The 21,420-nt window shown below is 42.9% G+C and overlaps 1 protein-coding gene across 2 annotated transcripts in view; it reads left to right on the forward strand.

Annotated features, from left to right (window-relative positions):
• LOC115126596 (uncharacterized) overlaps nucleotides 1-21,420 on the forward strand; it is a 145,356-nt gene that overhangs the window by 105,172 nt on the left and 18,764 nt on the right. For both annotated transcript variants that reach the window (XM_065006897.1, XM_065006898.1), the window contains one exon: nucleotides 15,116-15,243. In XM_065006897.1, coding sequence (XP_064862969.1) covers nucleotides 15,116-15,243 — 128 coding nt within the window. The remainder of the gene's footprint in view (nucleotides 1-15,115; nucleotides 15,244-21,420) is intronic.

Genomic DNA, 21,420 nt, shown 5'->3' on the forward strand with positions numbered 1-21,420 from the left:
CTATAAAACATGTGGATGGTTTATAATGTCCACCACATTTGGAAAAATATCTGTTTCAGTCCTATTTTTGTTGCTTGTTTAAACGAGAGCTTTTCATTTCAGATTTGGCTCTAATTAAACTTGAAATAAATTGCATTTATACAGTTTACAGCTTACTAAATGAGTTGACAGTTTACTAAATGAGTTGACAGTTTACTAAATGAGTTGACAGTTTACTAAATGAGTTGACAGTTTACTAAATGAGTTGACAGTTTACTAAATGAGCCTACAACTTAATACATGCGTTTACAGCTTACTAAAAACGTTACACGAGAAGATGTTACCATTACATAGATGGCTAGCCCCAACCCTTATGACTGGGTTTCAAGGGATCTTCAATGGCCAACAAATATTGTGGATAAAGCAACAGAGAAGCCAGTCCCAACCAGCCGATAACAGAGTCAGGGTTGTATCTCAACCTCCTTTGAAAGAATCTGGAAGAGGAGGAAACCTGAAACAAATTAATTAACGTGAATAGTTCATCAAAGAAAACCGGAATTAACCTCAGATAGAAATAGAACTGCTGCATACAGTCATTCAGTCAGTCAGTGAGTCATTCAGTCAGTCAGTGAGTCATTCAGTCAGTCAGTCAGTCAGTCAGTCAGTGAGTCATTCAGTCAATCAGTCATTCAGTCAGTTAGTCAGTCATTCAGTCAGTCAGTGAGTCATTCAGTCAGTCAGTCAGTCATTCAGTCAGTCAGTCAGTGAGTCATTCAGTCAGTCAATCAGTGAGTCATTCAGTCAATCAGTCAGTCATTCAGTCAGTCGTCAGTCAGTCATTCAGTGAGTCATTCAGTCAGTCATTCAGTCAGTCAGTCAGAGTTCCGCTGAGGCTGAAGCAATGGAGTTGCCTTTAATTCCCAGGAACCTTCTCACCCTGAGTGTCTTCTTCTTCTAGCCCCGTCTAGGAAACTAGCAGGGAGAGGGGAAATGACTGACGAATTGGTCTATCCTGGTCTGTCCTGCTGGAGATATGTGATTGATATCCACAAAAGGACCTTTTAAATCACTGGCATAATAAACAATCGAATGGATCATTGTAATGTGCTTCACTAATGATTTCATTTGGGCACTCAATTCCCTCCTGCTTAATTTCTTCTATTTTTTTCTCAGACTAATGCATACACTCCTTGTGGCCATTTTCCTAAATGTATTTTGCATGTTGAAGTGGATAAGTAGCGAGGGGGAAAATTTTGTGTAATTTTGCCATGAGATCTTTTGCTCGAGTTGCCTTTAGTTTCAGATATGTCATGGTGAATATAATATAAAAAGCTACGGTAGTCTATTTTGAAAGTCAAACACTATTACTGTGTGGAAGTAGCTATAATACTTATATCCCAGTAACATTCAAGCCACAAGTTCAAACAGTGGCTGCCAAGGGAAGCCCGGCTTCCCCCAAACATAAAAACATTTGAAAACATAATATAAATAATTTTTTGTCCCTCAGTGTTTCATAATTTTCATTAAATTCAAGAGGCTGAATGTATCTCACCAGAGAAAGCATCTGAGCAAGCGAAACAGCACCCTTCTGTCTCTGTACATGTGGTCCATCTATTTGATGCTGTCTGGTCCAAACAAGTATGACATTGTTGTCGCTCGTAGCACTGAAGGCAAGGGAAACCAGCGAGCATTTGGCCTACCCTGATTTAAAAAAATATAACAAATTTGGCCGATCAGCGTTGGGTCTAAACTGAGTGAGAGTTGGGGCTGAACAGAGTGAGAGTTGGGGCTAAACAGAGTGAGCGTTGGGCTAAACAGAGTGAGCGTTGGGCTAAACAGAGTGAGCGTTGGGCTGAACAGAGTGAGCGTTGGGCTAAACAGAGTGAGCGTTGGGCTGAACAGAGTGAGAGTTGGGGCTAAACAGAGTGAGCGTTGGGCTAAACAGAGTGAGCGTTGGGCTAAACAGAGTGAGCGTTGGGCTGAACAGAGTGAGCGTTGGGCTAAACAGAGTGAGCGTTGGGCTGAACAGAGTGAGAGTTGGGCTAAACAGAGTGAGCGTTGGGCTAAACAGAGTGAGCGTTGGGCTGAACAGAGTGAGAGTTGGGGCTGAACAGAGTGAGCGTTGGGCTGAACAGAGTGAGCGTTGGGCTGAACAGAGTGAGCGTTGGGCTGAACAGAGTGAGAGTTGGGCTGAACAGAGTGAGAGTTGGGCTGAACAGAGTGAGCGTTGGGCTAAACAGAGTGAGCGTTGGGCTGAACAGAGTGAGCATTGGGCTGAACAGAGTGAGAGTTGGGCTGAACAGAGTGAGAGTTGGGCTGAACAGAGTGAGAGTTGGGCTGAACAGAGTGAGCGTTGGGCTAAACAGAGTGAGTTGGGCTGAACAGAGTGAGCGTTGGGGCTAAACAGAGTGAGTTGGGCTGAACAGAGTGAGAGTTGGGCTGAACAGAGTGAGAGTTGGGCTGAACAGAGTGAGAGTTGGGCTGAACAGCGTGAGAGTTGGGCTGAACAGCGTGAGAGTTGGGCTGAACAGAGTGAGAGTTGGGCTGAACAGAGTGAGAGTTGGGGCTGAACAGAGTGAGAGTTGGGCTGAACAGAGTGAGAGTTGGGGCTGAACAGAGTGAGCGTTGGGCTGAACAGAGTGAGAGTTGGGCTGAACAGAGTGAGAGTTGGGCTGAACAGCGTGAGAGTTGGGCTGAACAGAGTGAGCGTTGGGCTAAACAGAGTGAGTTGGGCTGAACAGAGTGAGCGTTGGGGCTAAACAGAGTGAGTTGGGCTGAACAGAGTGAGAGTTGGGCTGAACAGAGTGAGAGTTGGGGCTAAACAGAGTGAGAGTTGGGGCTGAACAGAGTGAGAGTTGGGGCTAAACAGAGTGAGAGTTGGGGCTGAACAGAGTGAGAGTTGGGCTGAACAGCGTGAGAGTTGGGCTGAACAGAGTGAGAGTTGGGGCTGAACAGAGTGAGCGTTGGGCTGAACAGAGTGAGCGTTGGGCTGAACAGAGTGAGCGTTGGGCTGAACAGAGTGAGAGTTGGGGCTAAACAGAGTGAGAGTTGGGGCTAAACAGAGTGAGAGTTGGGGCTAAACAGAGTGAGAGTTGGGGCTGAACAGAGTGAGAGTTGGGGCTAAACAGAGTGAGAGTTGGGGCTAAACAGAGTGAGAGTTGGGGCTAAACAGAGTGAGAGTTGGGGCTGAACAGAGTGAGCGTTGGGCTGAACAGAGTGAGCGTTGGGCTGAACAGAGTGAGCGTTAGAGTGAGCGTTGGGCTGAACAGAGTGAGCGTTGGGCTGAACAGAGTGAGCGTTGGGCTGAACAGAGTGAGAGTTGGGGCTAAACAGAGTGAGAGTTGGGGCTAAACAGAGTGAGAGTTGGGGCTAAACAGAGTGAGAGTTGGGGCTGAACAGAGTGAGCGTTGGGGCTGAACAGAGTGAGCGTTGGGGCTGAACAGAGTGAGCGTTGGGGCTGAACAGAGTGAGTTGGGCTGAACAGAGTGAGTTGGGCTGAACAGAGTGAGAGTTGGGCTAAACAGAGTGAGAGTTGGGGCTAAACAGAGTGAGAGTTGGGGCTGAACAGAGTGAGCGTTGGGGCTGAACAGAGTGAGAGTTGGGGCTGAACAGAGTGAGCGTTGGGCTAAACAGAGTGAACTCAAGTGTGAATGTTCCTGGTGCACCAAAATAAAGTGTCAAAGGAAGCCATCTTGGATTTGGCGTCACTCCTATCAAATCCCATTGAGAGGATACGTCATTGACAGAAAAACTGGAATTGTTGCATCTCGTTGTGTTGTTGTCTTCCGGTGGCTAGCTAGCTTAGTAAAATGGTCCCTTTCCTAAATTAGCCATGGATGGAGATAGTGAGTTGAATATGTCGTTGTACTTAATTCTCTGTACTGGCCAATGATTATAACGGAGATTCTGATCCAACCATTAAATCATACATTGTTGGGCCCCTGGCCTGAGAAGATGGAAGTTCAATATGTAGCTAGATGTAGAAGGCTAATGTTAACTAGCTAACGTTGCCTCATGAATGGAAGTTAGGCTAGCGAGCAAGTATTTTAGCCAGGTAGCCTAGGACAACAACATATAAAAGAGTGTTCTGTATGACAGAGTGAGAGAGCGTTTCCACAACATGAAAGAGAGGAGGATGGCATTGGTGTTTCTCTACAAGAAGAGTGAATCAACATGTTTTTTCTACTTGCACACACACACACACACACACACACACACACACACACACACACACACACACACACACACACACACACACACACACACACACACACAAAGAAATCAGAACAATGGACAGCCACATCATATTAAGTTGATGTTGACTAAATAGTTTTTGGTATATTTTAATTGTCACTGTTTTGGACGAAGCAGAGTTGATTTGATGATGTTGAAATAATGGTGTTGGAATTGTGGAAGCAGCTTCTCTTTTCTTTGGGACTTGCAGTGACTCTCAGTGGTTTTAAATCAATAGTTTTTTAGTGGGCAGAAAAGGTCAGAAACATGAACTTGCTTGACCCCTGCTGTAGATTATGTAACTGTTTGTTACATGCAACATGCTTTGTGGACTTGACTGGACAGAGGTTGCTGTCCGGGTTTTGTCATGAAACCAAGGTGTGGTTGAATTTATTCTGCCACAGTGTCTCTGCCTTTAGTGGCGGCAGGGTAGCCTAGTGGTTAGAGCGTTGGACTAGTAACTGAAAGGTTGCAAGTTCGAATCCCCGAGCTGACAAGCTGTCGTTCTGCCCTTGAACAACACAGTTAACCCACTGTTCCTAGGCCGTCATTGTTAATAAGAATTTGTTCTTAACTGACTTGCCTAGTAAAATAAAGGTAAAATTAAATATCATGGTCGCAAGGCATATGAACTAATGGGTTATAGAGAACATTACGCAATTTATCACAACACATCACTGTCTTCCCAGGGATTTTACCAACGCACCCTTACTGATCTACTGTAAGTTACAGTATAAACCATTTTGTTTTTATGTCCTCTGAGAGAAAAATGTGTTCCCTCTAGATATATGGCTTCCTGTGCTGTTTTAAAAAATTATATTTATCTAGGCAAGTCAGTTAAGAACATATTCTTACTTACAGTGACGGCCTACCGGGGAACAGTGGGTTAACTGCCTTGTTCAGGGGCAGAACGACAGATTTTTACCTTGTCAGCTCAGGGATTCAATCTAGCAACCTTTCGGTTACAGGCCCAACACTCTTACCACTAGGCTACGCTGCCGCCTCCACACTCTTACCACTAGGCTACGCTGCCGCCTCCACACTCTAACCACTAGGCTACGCTGCCGCCTCCACACTCTAACCACTAGGCTACGCTGCCGTCTCTACACTCTAACCACTAGGCTACCTGCCGCCTCCACACTCTAACCACTAGGCTACGCTGCCGTCTCTACACTCTAACCACTAGGCTACGCTGACACCTCTACACTCTAACCACTAGGCTACGCTGCCGTCTCTACACTCTAACCACTAGGCTACCTGCCGCCTCCACACTCTAACCACTAGGCTACGCTGCCGTCTCTACACTCTAACCACTAGGCTACGCTGACGCCTCTACACTCTAACCACTAGGCTACGCTGCCGCCTCTACACTCTAACCACTAGGCTACGCTGCCGCCTCCACACTCTAACCACTAGGCTACGCTGACGCCTCCACACTCTAACCACTAGGCTACGCTGCCGTCTCTACACTCTAACCACTAGGCTACGCTGACGCCTCTACACTCTAACCACTAGGCTACGCTGACGCCTCTACACTCTAACCACTAGGCTACGCTGACGCCTCCACACTCTAACCACTAGGCTACGCTGACGCCTCCACACTCTAACCACTAGGCTACGCTGCCGTCTCTACACTCTAACCACTAGGCTACGCTGACGCCTCTACACTCTAACCACTAGGCTACGCTGCCGCCTCCACACTCTTACCACTAGGCTACGCTGACGCCTCTACACTCTAACCACTAGGCTACGCTGCCGTCTCTACACTCTAACCACTAGGCTACGCTGCCGCCTCCACACTCTAACCACTAGGCTACGCTGACGCCTCTACACTCTAACCACTAGGCTACGCTGCCGCCCCTTTTTCATGATGTCACTCACTTGGTTCTATTCTACAGCGAAATATGAAATGTGTGATTCCCCCCCCCCCCCCCCCCCCAAGTAAAATTGATTGAAGTTAGCTTCTAATTTTTTCAAACATAAATGGAGAGTTGCCAAATCTGTTTTTTAACAGTTTACAACAACATATCCACAGAGATATAAATATATTTGACACAGAATAAACATCAGTCTGTATGTTCTAAAAACAACAAGTCAGATTAAGGATTTTGTAGTTAATGTGATTGTGGTCTCGGATCAAGAATTTCAACCATAACACAGAAAATTGTCACGTCCTGACCGTAGTTCCATTTTTTATGTCTCTGTTTTAGTTTGGTCAGGGCGTGAGATGGGGTGGGCATTCTGTGTGTTCTATGTTTTTGTATTTCTGTGTTTGGCCTGGTGTGATTCCCAATCAGGAGCAGCTGTTTATCGTTGTCTCTGATTGAGAACCATACTTTGGCAGCCTGTTTTCCCACTATGATTTGTGGGTAGTTGTTTTCTGTGTCTTTTTTTTCCACACAGAACTCTTTCGGTCTTTGATTTATCGCTCTTGTTTTTTTTTTGTATTCTGTGTTCAGTTTAATAAATACATTATGGACACTTACCACGCTGCGCCTTGGTCCGATATTTCATACTCCTCGTCAGAGGAAGAAGAAAATCATTACAGAAAAATACTACAATGTTATAACAAGACAAGATGACTAACAAGGCAATAGAACCACACAAAAAAAAAATGAATTCAGTTTCTCTTCAGAAACTACAGAGGAACAAAAACCAAAGCCTTGGGTGCACCTACAACTCTAGCACCTGCTAAACGTACCTAATGTGCTTATGTTCTTCAGCTTTTGTCATTGATTTCATGCCACGTTACCTAAAAAAAAGAGAGTTTGGGATATTCAATACATCATATAATGAAGAATTTGTTTCCATTACACTGCAGTTTTGACCTTTGCGGAGAGCATTCAGCGTTTGCCAGCAGTCATCAATATTTAACAGCTGTTGTTATGATTAAATTCTTTATAGGCTAATGTGTCTTGCCGGCTTGCACGCAAGGGTTTGGCCAGGTGCCAGCGCTCTGTCAGGGACCAGAGAGAAGATTGATATGCGGTTAGCTTGTGTGACAATGGGGCTTCGGTCAGCCAGCTCCTCTCCCCCCTCCTCTCTCTCCTGTGGATTTCCTGTGCTGCGGAGGGAGGGTGCACACAAGGCCCGTCAGAGGGGAGTGCTCGCATGCTTCTGAAGTTGGCACCCCTACAATGTTTACGAGGGTGGGAGCTGAACATTAGGGCTTCCCAATGAGCTGAACGTTAGGGCTTCCCAGGGAGCTGAACGTTAGGGCTTCCCAGGGAGCTGAACGTTAGGGCTTCCCAGGGAGCTGAACACTAGGCCTTCACAGGGAGCTGAACACTAGGTCTTCCCAGGGAGCTGAACACTAGGTCTTCACAGGGAGCTGAACACTAGGCCTTCACAGGGAGCTGAACACTAGGCCTTCCCAGGGAGCTGAACACTAGGCCTTCCCAGGGAGCTGAACACTAGGCCTTCCCAGAGAGCTGAACATTAGGCCTTCCCAGGGAGCTGAACATTAGGCCTTCACAGGGAGCTGAACACTAGGCCTTCCCAGGGAGCTGAACACTAGGCCTTCACAGGGAGCTGAACACTAGGCCTTCCCAGGGAGCTGAACACTAGGCCTTCCCAGGGAGCTGAACACTAGGCCTTCCCAGGGAGCTGAACACTAGGCCTTCCCAGGGAGCTGAACACTAGGCCTTCCCAGAGAGCTGAACATTAGGGCTTCCCAGAGAGCTGAACGTTAGGCCTTCCCAGGTAGCTGAACGTTAGGCCTTCCCAGATAGCTGAACGTTAGGCCTTCACAGGGCGTTGAACGCTCTCTCTGTCTCTCTCTTTCTCACTCTTTCACTACCCCTCCCTCCCTCCCGCTCTCCCTGCCTCCCTCCAGATTGATGATATATTCTCAGAGTTGCAATTGTGAAACATGTCTTTGTGTGCCTATAATGACTTGTTACACTAGAAACAATAACATGTCGCTTGCTGAACAGATGAGTGACATGATGTTGAGTTGGAGGAATGTTAGACAGAGGGTGAGTGACATGATGTTGAGTTGGAGGAATGTTAGACAGAGGGTGAGTGACATGATATTGGATAAGAGGAATGTTAGACAGAGGGTGAGTGATGTGATGTTGGATAAGAGGAATGTTAGACAGAGGGTGAGTGATGTGATGTTGGATAAGAGGAATGTTAGACAGAGGGTGAGTGACATGATGTTGAGTTGGAGGAATGTTAGACAGAGGGTGAGTGATGTGATGTTGGATAAGAGGAATGTTAGACAGAGGGTGAGTGACATGATGTTGAGTTGGAGGAATGTTAGACAGAGGATGAGTGACATGATGTTGAGTTGGAGGAATGTTAGACAGAGGGTGAGTGACATGATGTTGAGTTGGAGGAATGTTAGACAGAGGGTGAGTGACATGATGTTGAGTTGGAGGAATGTTAGACAGAGGGTGAGTGACATGATGTTGAGTTGGAGGAATGTTAGACAGAGGATGAGTCTGCTTCTGTGCTTTGCTCCACCTACAGGGCTGTTGATACCACTAAGGGTTTAAAATGTTTGGGGGTTGTGAGCTACAGAGGACTAGAAGGTGAGGGGCCCTTACGCGTTCTCTTCACTAGTTGTGTACACGTATGACTGATGGATACAACACCTGTATTGTTATTGCCTGTGTTGTGTAGTAGACTGCTACTGACATCTGAGGGTTGTATTATTTAAAGCAGCGGGAGGAAGAAGGGTCACTCAGACCTACTAGTCTGGCAGTTGTCACCTGGTTATACATAAAGAGAGCATATAAACGTTGACCCATTAGGTTTTCTTTTGACACAACACCAAACACCAGGGTAATGATTGGCTCAGGAAGATGTTGGCTCAGGAAGCAGAACTCTTAACGATTTTAATCATCCTCTATATTTGTCTTTCCCGGACTAGCATCCTCTCCCAGGCTTTCATAAGAGAGAGTTGTGTGTGTGTGTGTGTGTGTGTGTGTGAGAGAGAGTGTGAGAGAGAGTGTGAGAGAGAGTGTGAGAGAGAGAGAGTGTGAGAGAGAGAGAGAGAGAGAGACTACACGGTCACTCTCATTAACTGCCCTGGTTTCCACCAATCAGACTAAACTGAGGAGACTAGAATAAGAGGTAGAATAGTAGTAGGTAGTATAGCAGGTTGTACAGTGGGCAGTATAGCAGGTAGTATAGCAGGTAGTATAGGTACAGGTAGTATAGTAGGTAGTATAGCAGGTAGTATAGTAGGTAGTATAGTAGGTAGTATAGTAGGTAGTATAGTAGGTAGAATAGTGGGTAGTATAGCAGGAAGTATACTATGTAGTATAGCAGGTAGTATAGCAGGTAGTATAGTAGGTAGTATAGTAGGTAGTATAGTACACCGTATAGTAGGTGGTATAGTAGGTAGTATAGCAGGTAGTATAGCAGGTAGTATAGCAGGTAGTATAGTATGTAGTATAGCAGGTAGTATAGTAGGTGGTATAGTAGGTAGTATAGCAGGTAGTATAGTAGCCAGAATAGTAGGTAGTATAGCAGGTAGTATAGTAGGTAGTATAGTAGGTAGTATAGTAGGTAGTATAGCAGGTAGTACAGTAGGTAGTATAGCAGGTAGTATAGTATGTAGTATAGCAGGTAGTATAGTAGGTAGTATAGTAGGTAGTATAGTAGGTAGAATAGTAGGTAGTATAGTGGGTAGTATAGCAGGTAGTATAGCAGGTAGTATAGTAGGTAGTATAGTAGGTAGTATAGTATGTAGTATAGTAGGTAGTATAGTAGGTAGTATAGTATGTAGTATAGTAGGTAGTATAGTAGGTAGTATAGTAGGTAGTATAGTAGGTAGTACAGTAGGTAGTATAGCAGGTAGTAGGTAGTATAGCAGGTAGTATAGTATGCATAGTATGTAGTATAGTAGGTAGTATAGTAGGTTGTATAGTAGGTAGTATAGCAGGTAGTATAGTAGGTAGTATAGCAGGTAGTATATTATGTAGTATAGTAGGTAGCACAGTAGGTAGTATAGTAGGTAGTACAGTAGTATAGTAGGTAGTATAGTATGTAGTATAGTAGGTTGCATAGTATGTAGTATAGTAGGTAGTATAGTAGGTAGTATAGTACACCGTATAGTAGGTGGTATAGTAGGTAGTATAGCAGGTAGTATAGCAGGTAGTATAGTAGGTAGTATAGCAGGTAGTATAGTATGTAGTATAGCAGGTAGTATAGTAGGTGGTATAGTAGGTAGTATAGCAGGTAGTATAGTAGCCAGGATAGTAGGTAGTATAGCAGGTAGTATAGTAGGTAGTATAGTAGGTAGTATAGCAGGTAGTATAGTAGGTAGTATAGTAGGTAGTATAGTATGTAGTATAGTAGGTAGTATAGCAGGTAGTATAGTAGGTTGCATAGTATGTAGTATAGTAGGTAGTATAGTAGGTTGTATAGTAGGTAGTATAGCAGGTAGTATAGTAGGTAGTATAGCAGGTAGTATATTATGTAGTATAGTAGGTAGCACAGTAGGTAGTATAGTATGTAGTATAGTAGGTAGTATAGTAGGTATTATAGTAGGTAGTATAGCAGGTATTATAGTGGGTAGTATAGCAGGTAGTATAGCAGGTAGTATAGCAGGTAGTACAGTAGTATAGTCAGTAGTATAGTAGGTAGTATAGTATGTAGTATAGTAGGTAGTATAGTGGGTAGTATAGTATGTAGTATAGCAGGTAGTATAGTAGGTAGAATAGTAGGTAGTATAGTAGGTAGTATAGTACACCATATAGTAGGTGGTATAGTAGGTAGTATAGCAGGTAGTATAGCAGGTAGTATAGTAGGTAGTATAGTAGATAGTATAGCAGGTAGTATAGTATGTAGTATAGCAGGTAGTATAGTAGGTGGTATAGTAGGTAGTATAGCAGGTAGTATAGTAGCCAGAATAGTAGGTAGTATAGTAGGTATTATAACAGGTAGTATAGTAGGTAGTATAGTAGGTAGTATAGTAGGTAGTATAGCAGGTAGTATAGTATGTAGTATAGTAGGTAGAATAGTAGGTAGTATAGTGGGTAGTATAGCAGGCAGTATAGTATGTAGTATAGTAGGTAGTATAGCAGGTAGTATAGTAGGTAGTATAGCAGGTAGTATAGTAGGTATTATAGTAGGTAGTATAGTAGGTAGTATAGTATGTAGTATAGTATGTAGTATAGTAGGCAGTATAGTAGGTAGAATAGTAGGTAGTATAGCAGGTAGTATAGCAGGTAGTATAGTAGGTAGTATAGTAGGTAGTATAGTATGTAGTATAGTAGGTAGTACAGTGGGTAGTATAGTAGGTAGTATAGTAGGTAGTATAGTAGGTAGTATAGTAGGTAGTACAGTAGTATAGTAGGTAGTATAGTAGGTAGTATAGTAGGTATTATAGTAGGTAGTACAGTAGTATAGTATGTAGTATAGTATGTAGTATAGCAGGTAGTATAGTAGGTAGTATAGTAGGTAGTATAGCAGGTAGTATAGTAGGTTGCATAGTATGTAGTATAGTAGGTAGTATAGTAGGTTGTATAGTAGGTAGTATAGCAGGTAGTATAGTAGGTAGTATAGCAGGTAGTATATTATGTAGTATAGTAGGTAGCACAGTAGGTAGTATAGTATGTAGTATAGCAGGTAGTATAGTAGGTAGTATAGTAGGTATTATAGTAGGTAGTATAGCAGGTAGTATAGTGGGTAGTATAACAGGTAGTATAGCAGGTAGTACAGTAGTATAGTAGGTAGTATAGTAGGTAGTATAGTATGTAGTATAGTGGGTAGTATAGTATGTAGTATAGCAGGTAGTATAGTAGGTGGTATAGTAGGTAGTATAGTAGGTAGTATAGCAGGTAGTATAGTAGGTAGTATAGCAGGTAGTACAGTAGTATAGTAGGTAGTATAGTAGGTAGAATAGTAGGTAGTATAGTAGGTAGTATAGTAGGTAGTATAGCAGGTAGTACAGTAGTATAGTAGGTAGTATAGCAGGTAGTATAGTAGTATAGTAGGTAGTATAGTAGGTAGTATAGTAGTATAGTGGGTAGTATAGCAGGTAGTATAGTAGTATAGCAGGTAGTATAGTAGGTAGTATAGCAGGTAGTATAGTAGGTAGTATAGTAGGTAGTATAGCAGGTAGTATAGTATAGCAGGTAGTATAGCAGGTAGTATAGTATGTAGTATAGCAGGTAGTATAGTAGGTGGTATAGTAGGTAGTATAGCAGGTAGTATAGTAGCCAGAATAGTAGGTAGTATAGTAGGTATTATAGCAGGTAGTATAGTAGGTAGTATAGTAGGTAGTATAGTAGGTAGTATAGTATGTAGTATAGCAGGTAGTATAGTAGGTGGTATAGTAGGTAGTATAGTAGGTAGTATAGCAGGTAGTACAGTAGTATAGTAGGTAGTATAGTAGGTAGAATAGTAGGTAGTATAGTAGGTAATATAGTAGGTAGTATAGCAGGTAGTACAGTAGTATAGTAGGTAGTATAGCAGGTAGTATAGTAGTATATTAGGTAGTATAGCAGGTAGTATAGTAGTATCATGGGTAGTATAGCAGGTAGTATAGTAGTATAGTGGGTAGTATAGTAGGTAGTATAGCAGGTAGTATAGTAGGTAGTATAGTAGATAGTATAGCAGGTAGTATAGTAGGTAGTATAGTAGGTAGTATAGCAGGTAGTATAGTAGGTAGTATAGCAGGTAGTATAGTAGGTAGTATAGTAAGTAGTATAGTGGGTAGTATAGCAGGTATTATAGTATGTAGTATAGTATGTAGTATAGCAGGTATTATAGTAGGTAGTATAGTAGGTTGTATAGTATGTAGTATAGCAGGTAGTATAGTTGGTAGTATAGCAGGTAGTATAGTAGGTAGTATAGTAGGTAGTATAGCAGGTAGTACAGTAGGTAGTATAGCAGGTAGTATAGCAGGTAGTATAGTAGGTAGTATAGTAGGTAGTATAGTAGGTAGTATAGCAGGTAGTATAGCAGGTAGTATAGTAGGTAGTATAGTAGGTAGTATAGCAGGTAGTATAGTATGTAGTATAGCAGGTAGTATAGTAGGTGGTATAGTGGGTAGTATAGCAGGTAGTATAGCAGGCAGTATAGTATGTAGTATAGTAGGTAGTATAGCAGGTAGTATAGTAGGTAGTATAGTAGGTAGTATAGTAGGTAGTATAGCAGGTATTATAGTAGGTAGTATAGTATGTAGTGTAGTATGTAGTATAGTATGTAGTATAGTAGGAAGTATAGTAGGTAGTATAGTAGGTAGTATAGTAGGTAGAATAGTAGGTAGTATAGCAGGTAGTATAGCAGGTAGTGTAGTAGGTAGTACAGTAGGTAGTATAGTAGGTAGTATAGTAGGTTGTATAGTAGGTAGTATAGTAGGTAGTACAGTAGTATAGTATGTAGTATAGTAGGTATTATAGTAGGTAGTACAGTAGTATAGTATGTAGTATAGCAGGTAGTAGAGTAGGTAGTATAGTAGGTAGTATAGCAGGTAGTATAGTAGGTTGCATAGTAGGTAGTATAGTAGGTAGTATAGTAGGTAGTATAGTAGGTAGTATAGCAGGTAGTATATTATGTAGTATAGTAGGTAGCACAGTAGGTAGTATAGTATGTAGTATAGCAGGTAGTATAGTAGGTATTATAGTAGGTAGTATAGCAGGGAGTATAGTAGGTATTATAGTAGGTAGTATAGCAGGTAGTATAGCAGGTAGTACAGTAGTATAGTAGGTAGTATAGTAGGTAGTATAGTATGTAGTATAGTAGGTAGTATAGTGGGTAGTATAGTATATATTATAGCAGGTAGTATAGTAGGTGGTATAGTAGGTAGTATAGTAGGTAGTATAGCAGGTAGTATAGTAGGTAGTATAGCAGGTAGTACAGTAGTATAGTAGGTAGTATAGTAGGTAGAATAGTAGGTAGTATAGTAGGTAGTATAGTAGTATAGTATGTAGTATAGCAGGTAGCATAGTAGTATAGTGGGTAGTATAGCAGGTAGTATAGTAGTATAGTGGGTAGTATAGTAGGTAGTATAGCAGGTAGTATAGTAGGTAGTATAGTAGGTAGTATAGCAGGTAGTATAGTAGGTAGTATAGCAGGTAGTACAGTAGGTAGTATAGCTGGTAGTATAGTAGGTAGTATAGTAAGTAGTATAGTGGGTAGTATAGCAGGTATTATAGTATGTAGTATAGTATGTAGTATAGCAGGTAGTATCGCATGTAGTATAGTAGGTAGTATAGCAGGCAGTATAGCAGGTAGTATAGTAGGTAGTATAGTAGGTAGTATAGCAGGTAGTATAGTAGGCAGTATAGCATGTAGTATAGTAGGTAGTATAGTGGGTAGTATAGCAGGTATTATAGTCGGCAGTATAGCAGGCAGTATAGCAGGCAGTATAGCAGGTAGTATAGTAGGTAGTATAGTGGGTAGTATAGCAGGTATTATAGTAGGTAGTATAGCAAGTAGTATAGCAGGTTGTATAGTGGGTAGTATAGTATGTAGTATAGTAGGTAGTATAGTATGTAGTATAGTAGGTAGTACGGAAGGTGGTATAGCATGTAGTACAGTATAGCAGGCAGTATAGTAGGTAGTATAGCAGGCAGTATAGCAGGCAGTATAGCAGGTAGTATAGTAGGTAGTATAGTGGGTAGTATAGCAGGTTGTATAGTGGGTAGTACAGTAGGTAGTATAGTGGGTAGTATAGTATGTAGTATAGTAGGTAGTATAGTATGTAGTATAGTAGGTAGTACGGAAGGTGGTATAGCATGTAGTACAGTATAGCAGGAGGTATAGTAGGTTGTATAGTGGGTAGTACAGTAGATGGTATAGTAGGTAGCACAGTAGGCGGCATATCAGGTAGTATAGTAGGTTGCATAGTGTGTAGTACAGTGGTACAGTATGTACTACTTGATCAGAAATATCAACTTTGTAACTATATTTATGTTTTATTTCCCTCTCTCTTATTTTCCAGTTAATCACGAGAAGCCGTCCAGCAGAAAGCACATCAGTCCATCCACCAACTCTGTCCCCGAGCCCAGGAAAGACAGCCTGCCTAAGGCTGTGGGCAATAGCATCACAGAGAGCGGACTCCTTCTGGAGGTAAGCAGACAAAAGCAAGCATGAAAATGTATGTATTCACTACTGTGAGCCACTCTGGATAAAAGCATCCACCAAATTGTATCTTTATTTAACTAGGCAAGTCAGACAAATTCTTATTTTCAATGACGGCCTACCGGGGAACAGTGGGTTAACTGCCTGTTCAGGAGCGGAACGCCAGATTTGTACCTTGTCAGCTCGGGGATTTGAACTTGCAACTTTCTGGTTACTAGTCCAACTCTCTAACCACTAGGCTACCCTGCCGCCCCAATGACTACAGTGTAATGATAATAATCACAGGGATTTGAAGGTCATGTGTTCAATCCCTATGGTATGTTTGTATTTGATCCTTAACCCTTAAAAACACTTCCACGTTTGGCTGAGTAGGAGTAGCAATCCTGGGTGTCAAAAGCATTTTGAAATGTGATGTTCGAAGCAACTTAAAGAGTTGACGTTTGGAGAGATCGTGTTGGACAAACATGTATATATTGTCATGGTTAAAGAGTGTGCATGACACAACAGTGAACCTCCACTCTGGTTATCCTGTAGCAGACCAATGAACCTCCACTCTGGTTATCCTGTAGCAGACCAATGAACCTCCACTCTGGTTATCCTGTAGCAGACCAATGAACCTCCACTCTGGTTATCCTGTAGCAGACCAATGAACTCCACTCTGGTTATCCTGTAGCAGACCAATGAACCTCCACACTGGTTATCCTGTAACAGACCAATGAACCTCCACTCTGGTTATCCGGTAGCAGACCAATGAACCTCCACACTGGTTATCCGGTAGCAGACCAATGAACCTCCACTCTGGTTATCCGGTAGCAGACCAATGAACCTCCACTCTGGTTATCCGGTAGCAGACCAATGAACCTCCACACTGGTTATCCGGTAGCAGACCAATGAACCTCCACTCTGGTTATCCCGTAGCAGACCAATAAACCTCCACTCTGGTTATCCGGTAGCAGACCAATGAACCTCCACACTGGTTATCCGGTAGCAGACCAATGAACCTCCACTCTGGTTATAGGTAGCAGACCAATAAACCTCCACTCTGGTTATCCTGGTTAGCAGACCAATAAACCTCCACACTGGTTATCAGGTAGCAGACCAATGAACCTCCACACTTTATCCGGTAGCAGACCAATGAACCTCCACTCTGGTTATCCTGTAGCAGACCAATGAACCTCCACTCTGGTTATCCTGTAGCAGACCAATGAACCTCCACTCTGCAATAGTTACTCTTCTGAGGTAGCAGACCAATGAACCTCCAATGTATGTATTCTGGAGCCACTCTTATCCTGTAGCAGACCAATGAACTCCACTCTGGTTATCCAGATAAGCAGACCAATGAACCTCTTGCAACTTTCTGGTTACTAGTCCAACTTTACACTGGTTATCCTGTAACAGACCAATGAACCTCAGCCACCTCTGGTTATCCGGTAGCAGACCAATGAACCTCCACACTGGTTCTCTCCTGGCTACCCTGTAGCAGACCAATGACTACACTGTAACCTAATAACTCACAGGGTTGAATCACTGGTCAGCAGACCAATGAACCTCCACTCTGGTATGGTTATTTGTTATCTTGTAGCAGACCAATGAACCTCCACTCTGGTTACTAGGAGTAGCAATCCTGGGTGTCAGACCAATGAACCTCCACACTGGTTATCCGGAAGCAGCTTAAAGAGTTGACCTCCGTCTGGTTATCCGGTAGACAAACATGAACCTCCACACTGGTTATCCTGCATGACAGACCAATGAACCTCCACTCTGGTTATCCGGTAGCAGACCAATGAACCTCCACACTGGTTATCCTGTAGCAGACCAATGAACCTCCACTCTGGTTATCCGGTAGCAGACCAATGAACCTCCACACTGGTTATCCTGTAGCAGACCAATGAACCTCCACACTGGTTATCCGGTAGCAGACCAATGAACCTCCACACTGGTTATCCGGTAGCAGACCAATGAACCTCCAGATCCCAATGAACCTCCACTCTGGTTATCCTGTAGCAGACCAATGAACCTCCACACTGGTTATCCGGTAGCAGACCAATGAACCTCCACTCTGGTTATCCGGTAGCAGACCAATGAACCTCCACTCTGGTTATCCTGTAGCAGACCAATGAACCTCCACACTGGTTATCCGGTAGCAGACCAATGAACCTCCACACTGGTTATCCGGTAGCAGACCAATGAACCTCCACACTGGTTATCCTGTAGCAGACCAATGAACCTCCACTCTGGTTATCCTGTAGCAGACCAATGAACCTCCACTCTGGTTATCCGGTAGCAGACCAATGAACCTCCACTCTGGTTATCCGGTAGCAGACCGAACCTCCACACTGGTTATCCTGTAGCAGACCAATGAACCTCCACTCTGGTTATCCTGTAGCAGACCAATGAACCTCCACACTGGTTATCTTGTAGCAGACCAATGAACCTCCACTCTGGTTATCCTGTAGCAGACCAATGAACCTCCACTCTGGTTATCCGGTAGCAGACCAATGAACCTCCACACTGGTTATCCTGTAGCAGACCAATGAACCTCCACACTGGTTATCCGGTAGCAGACCAATGAACCTCCACTCTGGTTATCCGGTAGCAGACCAATGAACCTCCACACTGGTTATCCTGTAGCAGACCAATGAACCTCCACTCTGGTTATCCGGTAGCAGACCAATGAACCTCCACACTGGTTATCCTGTAGCAGACCAATGAACCTCCACTCTGGTTATCCTGTAGCAGACCAATGAACCTCCACTCTGGTTATCCTGTAGCAGACCAATGAACCTCCACTCTGGTTATCCTGTAGCAGACCAATGAACCTCCACTCTGGTTATCCTGTAACAGACCAATGAACCTCCACTCTGGTTATCCTGTAGCAGACCAATGAACCTCCACTCTGGTTATCCTGTAACAGACCAATGAACCTCCACTCTGGTTATCCCGTAGCAGACCAATGAACCTCCACTCTGGTTATCCTGTAGCAGACCAATAAACCTCCACACTGGTTATCCGGTAGCAGACCAATGAACCTCCACACTGGTTATCCGGTAGCAGACCAATGAACCTCCACTCTGGTTATCCTGTAGCAGACCAATGAACCTCCACTCTGGTTATCCTGTAGCAGACCAATGAACCTCCACTCTGGTTATCCGGTAGAACCTCCAGTTATCCCAATGAACCTCCACTCACGGTAGCAGACCAATGAACCTCCACTCTGGTTATCCGGTAGCAGGCCAATGAACCTCCACTCTGGTTATAGCAGACCGATGAACCTCCACTCTAGCAGACCAATGAACCTCCACTCTGGTTATCCTGTAGCAGACCAATGAACCTCCGGTAGCAGACCAATGAAACTCCACACTGGTTATCCGGTAGCAGACCAATGAACCTCCACACTGGTTATCCTGTAGCAGACCAATGAACCTCCACTCTGGTTATCCGGTAGCAGACCAATGAACCTCCACACTGGTTATCCGGTAGCAGACCAATGAACCTCCACACTGGTTATCTTGTAGCAGACCAATGAACCTCCACACTGGTTATCCGGTAGCAGACCAATGAACCTCCACACTGGTTATCCCATAGCAGACTCTGGGGGCTTTTGGGATGAGGGGCAGGGGAGAGGGTAGGGGAGGGCTGTTGCCTCCTGTACGATGAGCCCTAACAGCCACTGGAGCGATCTAATATCGCTTGATGGAGGTGGGGATGGTGGACAGGGAGATCAGTGAAGTTTAGCGTCAGTAGTTTTCATTATGGGGTATTGTGATGTCATTATGGGGTATTGTGATGTCATTTTGGGGTATTGTGTGTAGATTGATGAGGATTTTATTTGATCCATTTTATACAATAGGGCTGTAACGTAACAACATGTGGGATAAGTCAATGTGTCTGAATACATTCCGAATATACCGCAGACTGACCAGGTGAAAGCTATGATCCCTTGTTGATGTCACTTGTTAAATCCACTTCAATCAGTATAGATCAGGGGTCTCCAACTTTTTTTTTAAAGCATGAGAGCTAATTAAAGATAATTAAACACGTTTTTAGCTACACATTTTTTCCTTGCTTTCAAATCCTTTCAGGTCCTTAGTGTACAAGAGAAAGTATCACACTGTTTTCTGTCAATATACCTGGTAAAATAATGGTTCATGAACAACTGTAAGGGGCCCTATAAAATCTGTCATTTATTTCTCAGATTATGATTTATATTTTTCCAAATTGTTAGATGTTAGTTTAGATGTTTTTAGTTTAGTTTTTAGTTTTTTACTCTTAAAATTACATTTGTTCATAGGGAAACAACGATGTTGGTTGTTCTGAGTCCATTTAAATCACATCAGAAGACACTTTTTTTTTAGGTCTGGAAGAAAACTAACACATTTAGATTTTTTAATGTTATTCCCCTTTAATCTAGTGAGTGAGGAATGTGCCGGTCTGTACTGCTGCTGCTAATTTCATGGCAAATAACAAATAATACATACAAATGATATACTTCCTCGTGATATACTTCCTCGTGATATACTTCCTCGTGATATACTTCCTCGTGATATACTTCCTCGTGATATACTTCCTCGTGATAGACTTCCTCGTGATATACTTCCTCGTGATATACTTCTCGTGATATACTTCCTCGTGATATACTTCCTCGTGATATACTTCCTCGTGATAGACTTCCTCGTGATAGACTTCCTCGTGATATACTTCCTCGTGATATACTTCCTCGTGATATACTTCCTCGTGATATACTTCCTCGTGATATACTTCCTCGTGATATACTTCGTCATGATATACTTCGTCATGATATACTTCGTCATGATATACTTCCTCGTGATATACTTCCTTGTGATATACTTCCTCGTGATATACTTCCTCGTGATATACTTCCTCGTGATATACTTCCTCGTGATATACTTCCTCGTGATATACTTCCTCGTGATATACTTCCTCGTGATATACTTCCTCGTGATATACTTCCTCGTGATATACTTCCTCGTGATATACTTCCTCGTGATATACTTCCTCGTGATATACTTCCTCGTGATATACTTCGTCGTGATATACTTCCTCGTGATATACTTCCTCGTGATATACTTCCTCATGATATACTTCCTCGTGATATACTTCCTCGTGATATACTTCGTCATGATATACTTCCTCGTGATATACTTCCTCGTGATATACTTCCTCATGATATACTTCCTCGTGATATACTTCCTTGTGATATACTTCCTCGTGATATCATGATATACATCCTCGTGATATACATCCTCATGATATACTTCCTCGTGATATACTTCCTCGTGATATACTTCCTCGTGATATACTTCCTCGTGATATACTTCCTCGTGATATACATCCTCGTGATATACTTCCTCGTGATATACTTCCTCGTGATATACTTCCTCGTGATATACTTCCTCGTGATATACTTCCTCGTGATATACTTCCTCGTGATATACTTCCTCGTGATATACATCCTCGTGATATACTTCCTCGTGATATACTTCCTCGTGATATACTTCCTCGTGATATACTTCCTCGTGATATACTTCGTCATGATATACTTCCTCGTGATATACTTCCTCGTGATATACTTCCTCGTGATATACTTCCTCGTGATATACTTCGTCATGATATACTTCGTCATGATATACTTCCTCATGATATACTTCCTCGTGATATACTTCCTCGTGATATACTTCCTCGTGATATACTTCCTCGTGATATACTTCGTCATGATATACTTCCTCGTGATATACATCCTCGTGATATACTCATTCATGATAGACTTCTGTTAACATGAGAAGGTTTTGGGGAAAGAAAGTATTTCTGTCAATCCACAAGACGGTTATCACATCAACTGGCTACACACGAAGTTATAGACGAACGCGCTCATCACACAGACAAGATAAATCATTCTGGAAATTGAATTGGCAGATATTGTGTTGTGGTTTTTAAGCCAATAGTGGCTAACCAGGGGGGTGGGATAATGTCAAGTTGCGCTGGGAGCTTGCGGTGTCTGAGATTTGTTCATGACAGTTTTACGATGGAACACGTTAAAATTGCATGTACGTACAGAATTGTTTGGCTGGTAGCTGTTGGAGACCCCTGGTGTAGATGAGGGGGAGGAGACAGGTTAAAGAAGCATTTAGATTGATTGTGTATGTG

The sequence above is a fragment of the Oncorhynchus nerka genome, linkage group LG22 (assembly GCF_034236695.1).
Source record: "Oncorhynchus nerka isolate Pitt River linkage group LG22, Oner_Uvic_2.0, whole genome shotgun sequence".
In the NCBI taxonomy this organism is placed as follows: domain Eukaryota; kingdom Metazoa; phylum Chordata; class Actinopteri; order Salmoniformes; family Salmonidae; genus Oncorhynchus; species Oncorhynchus nerka.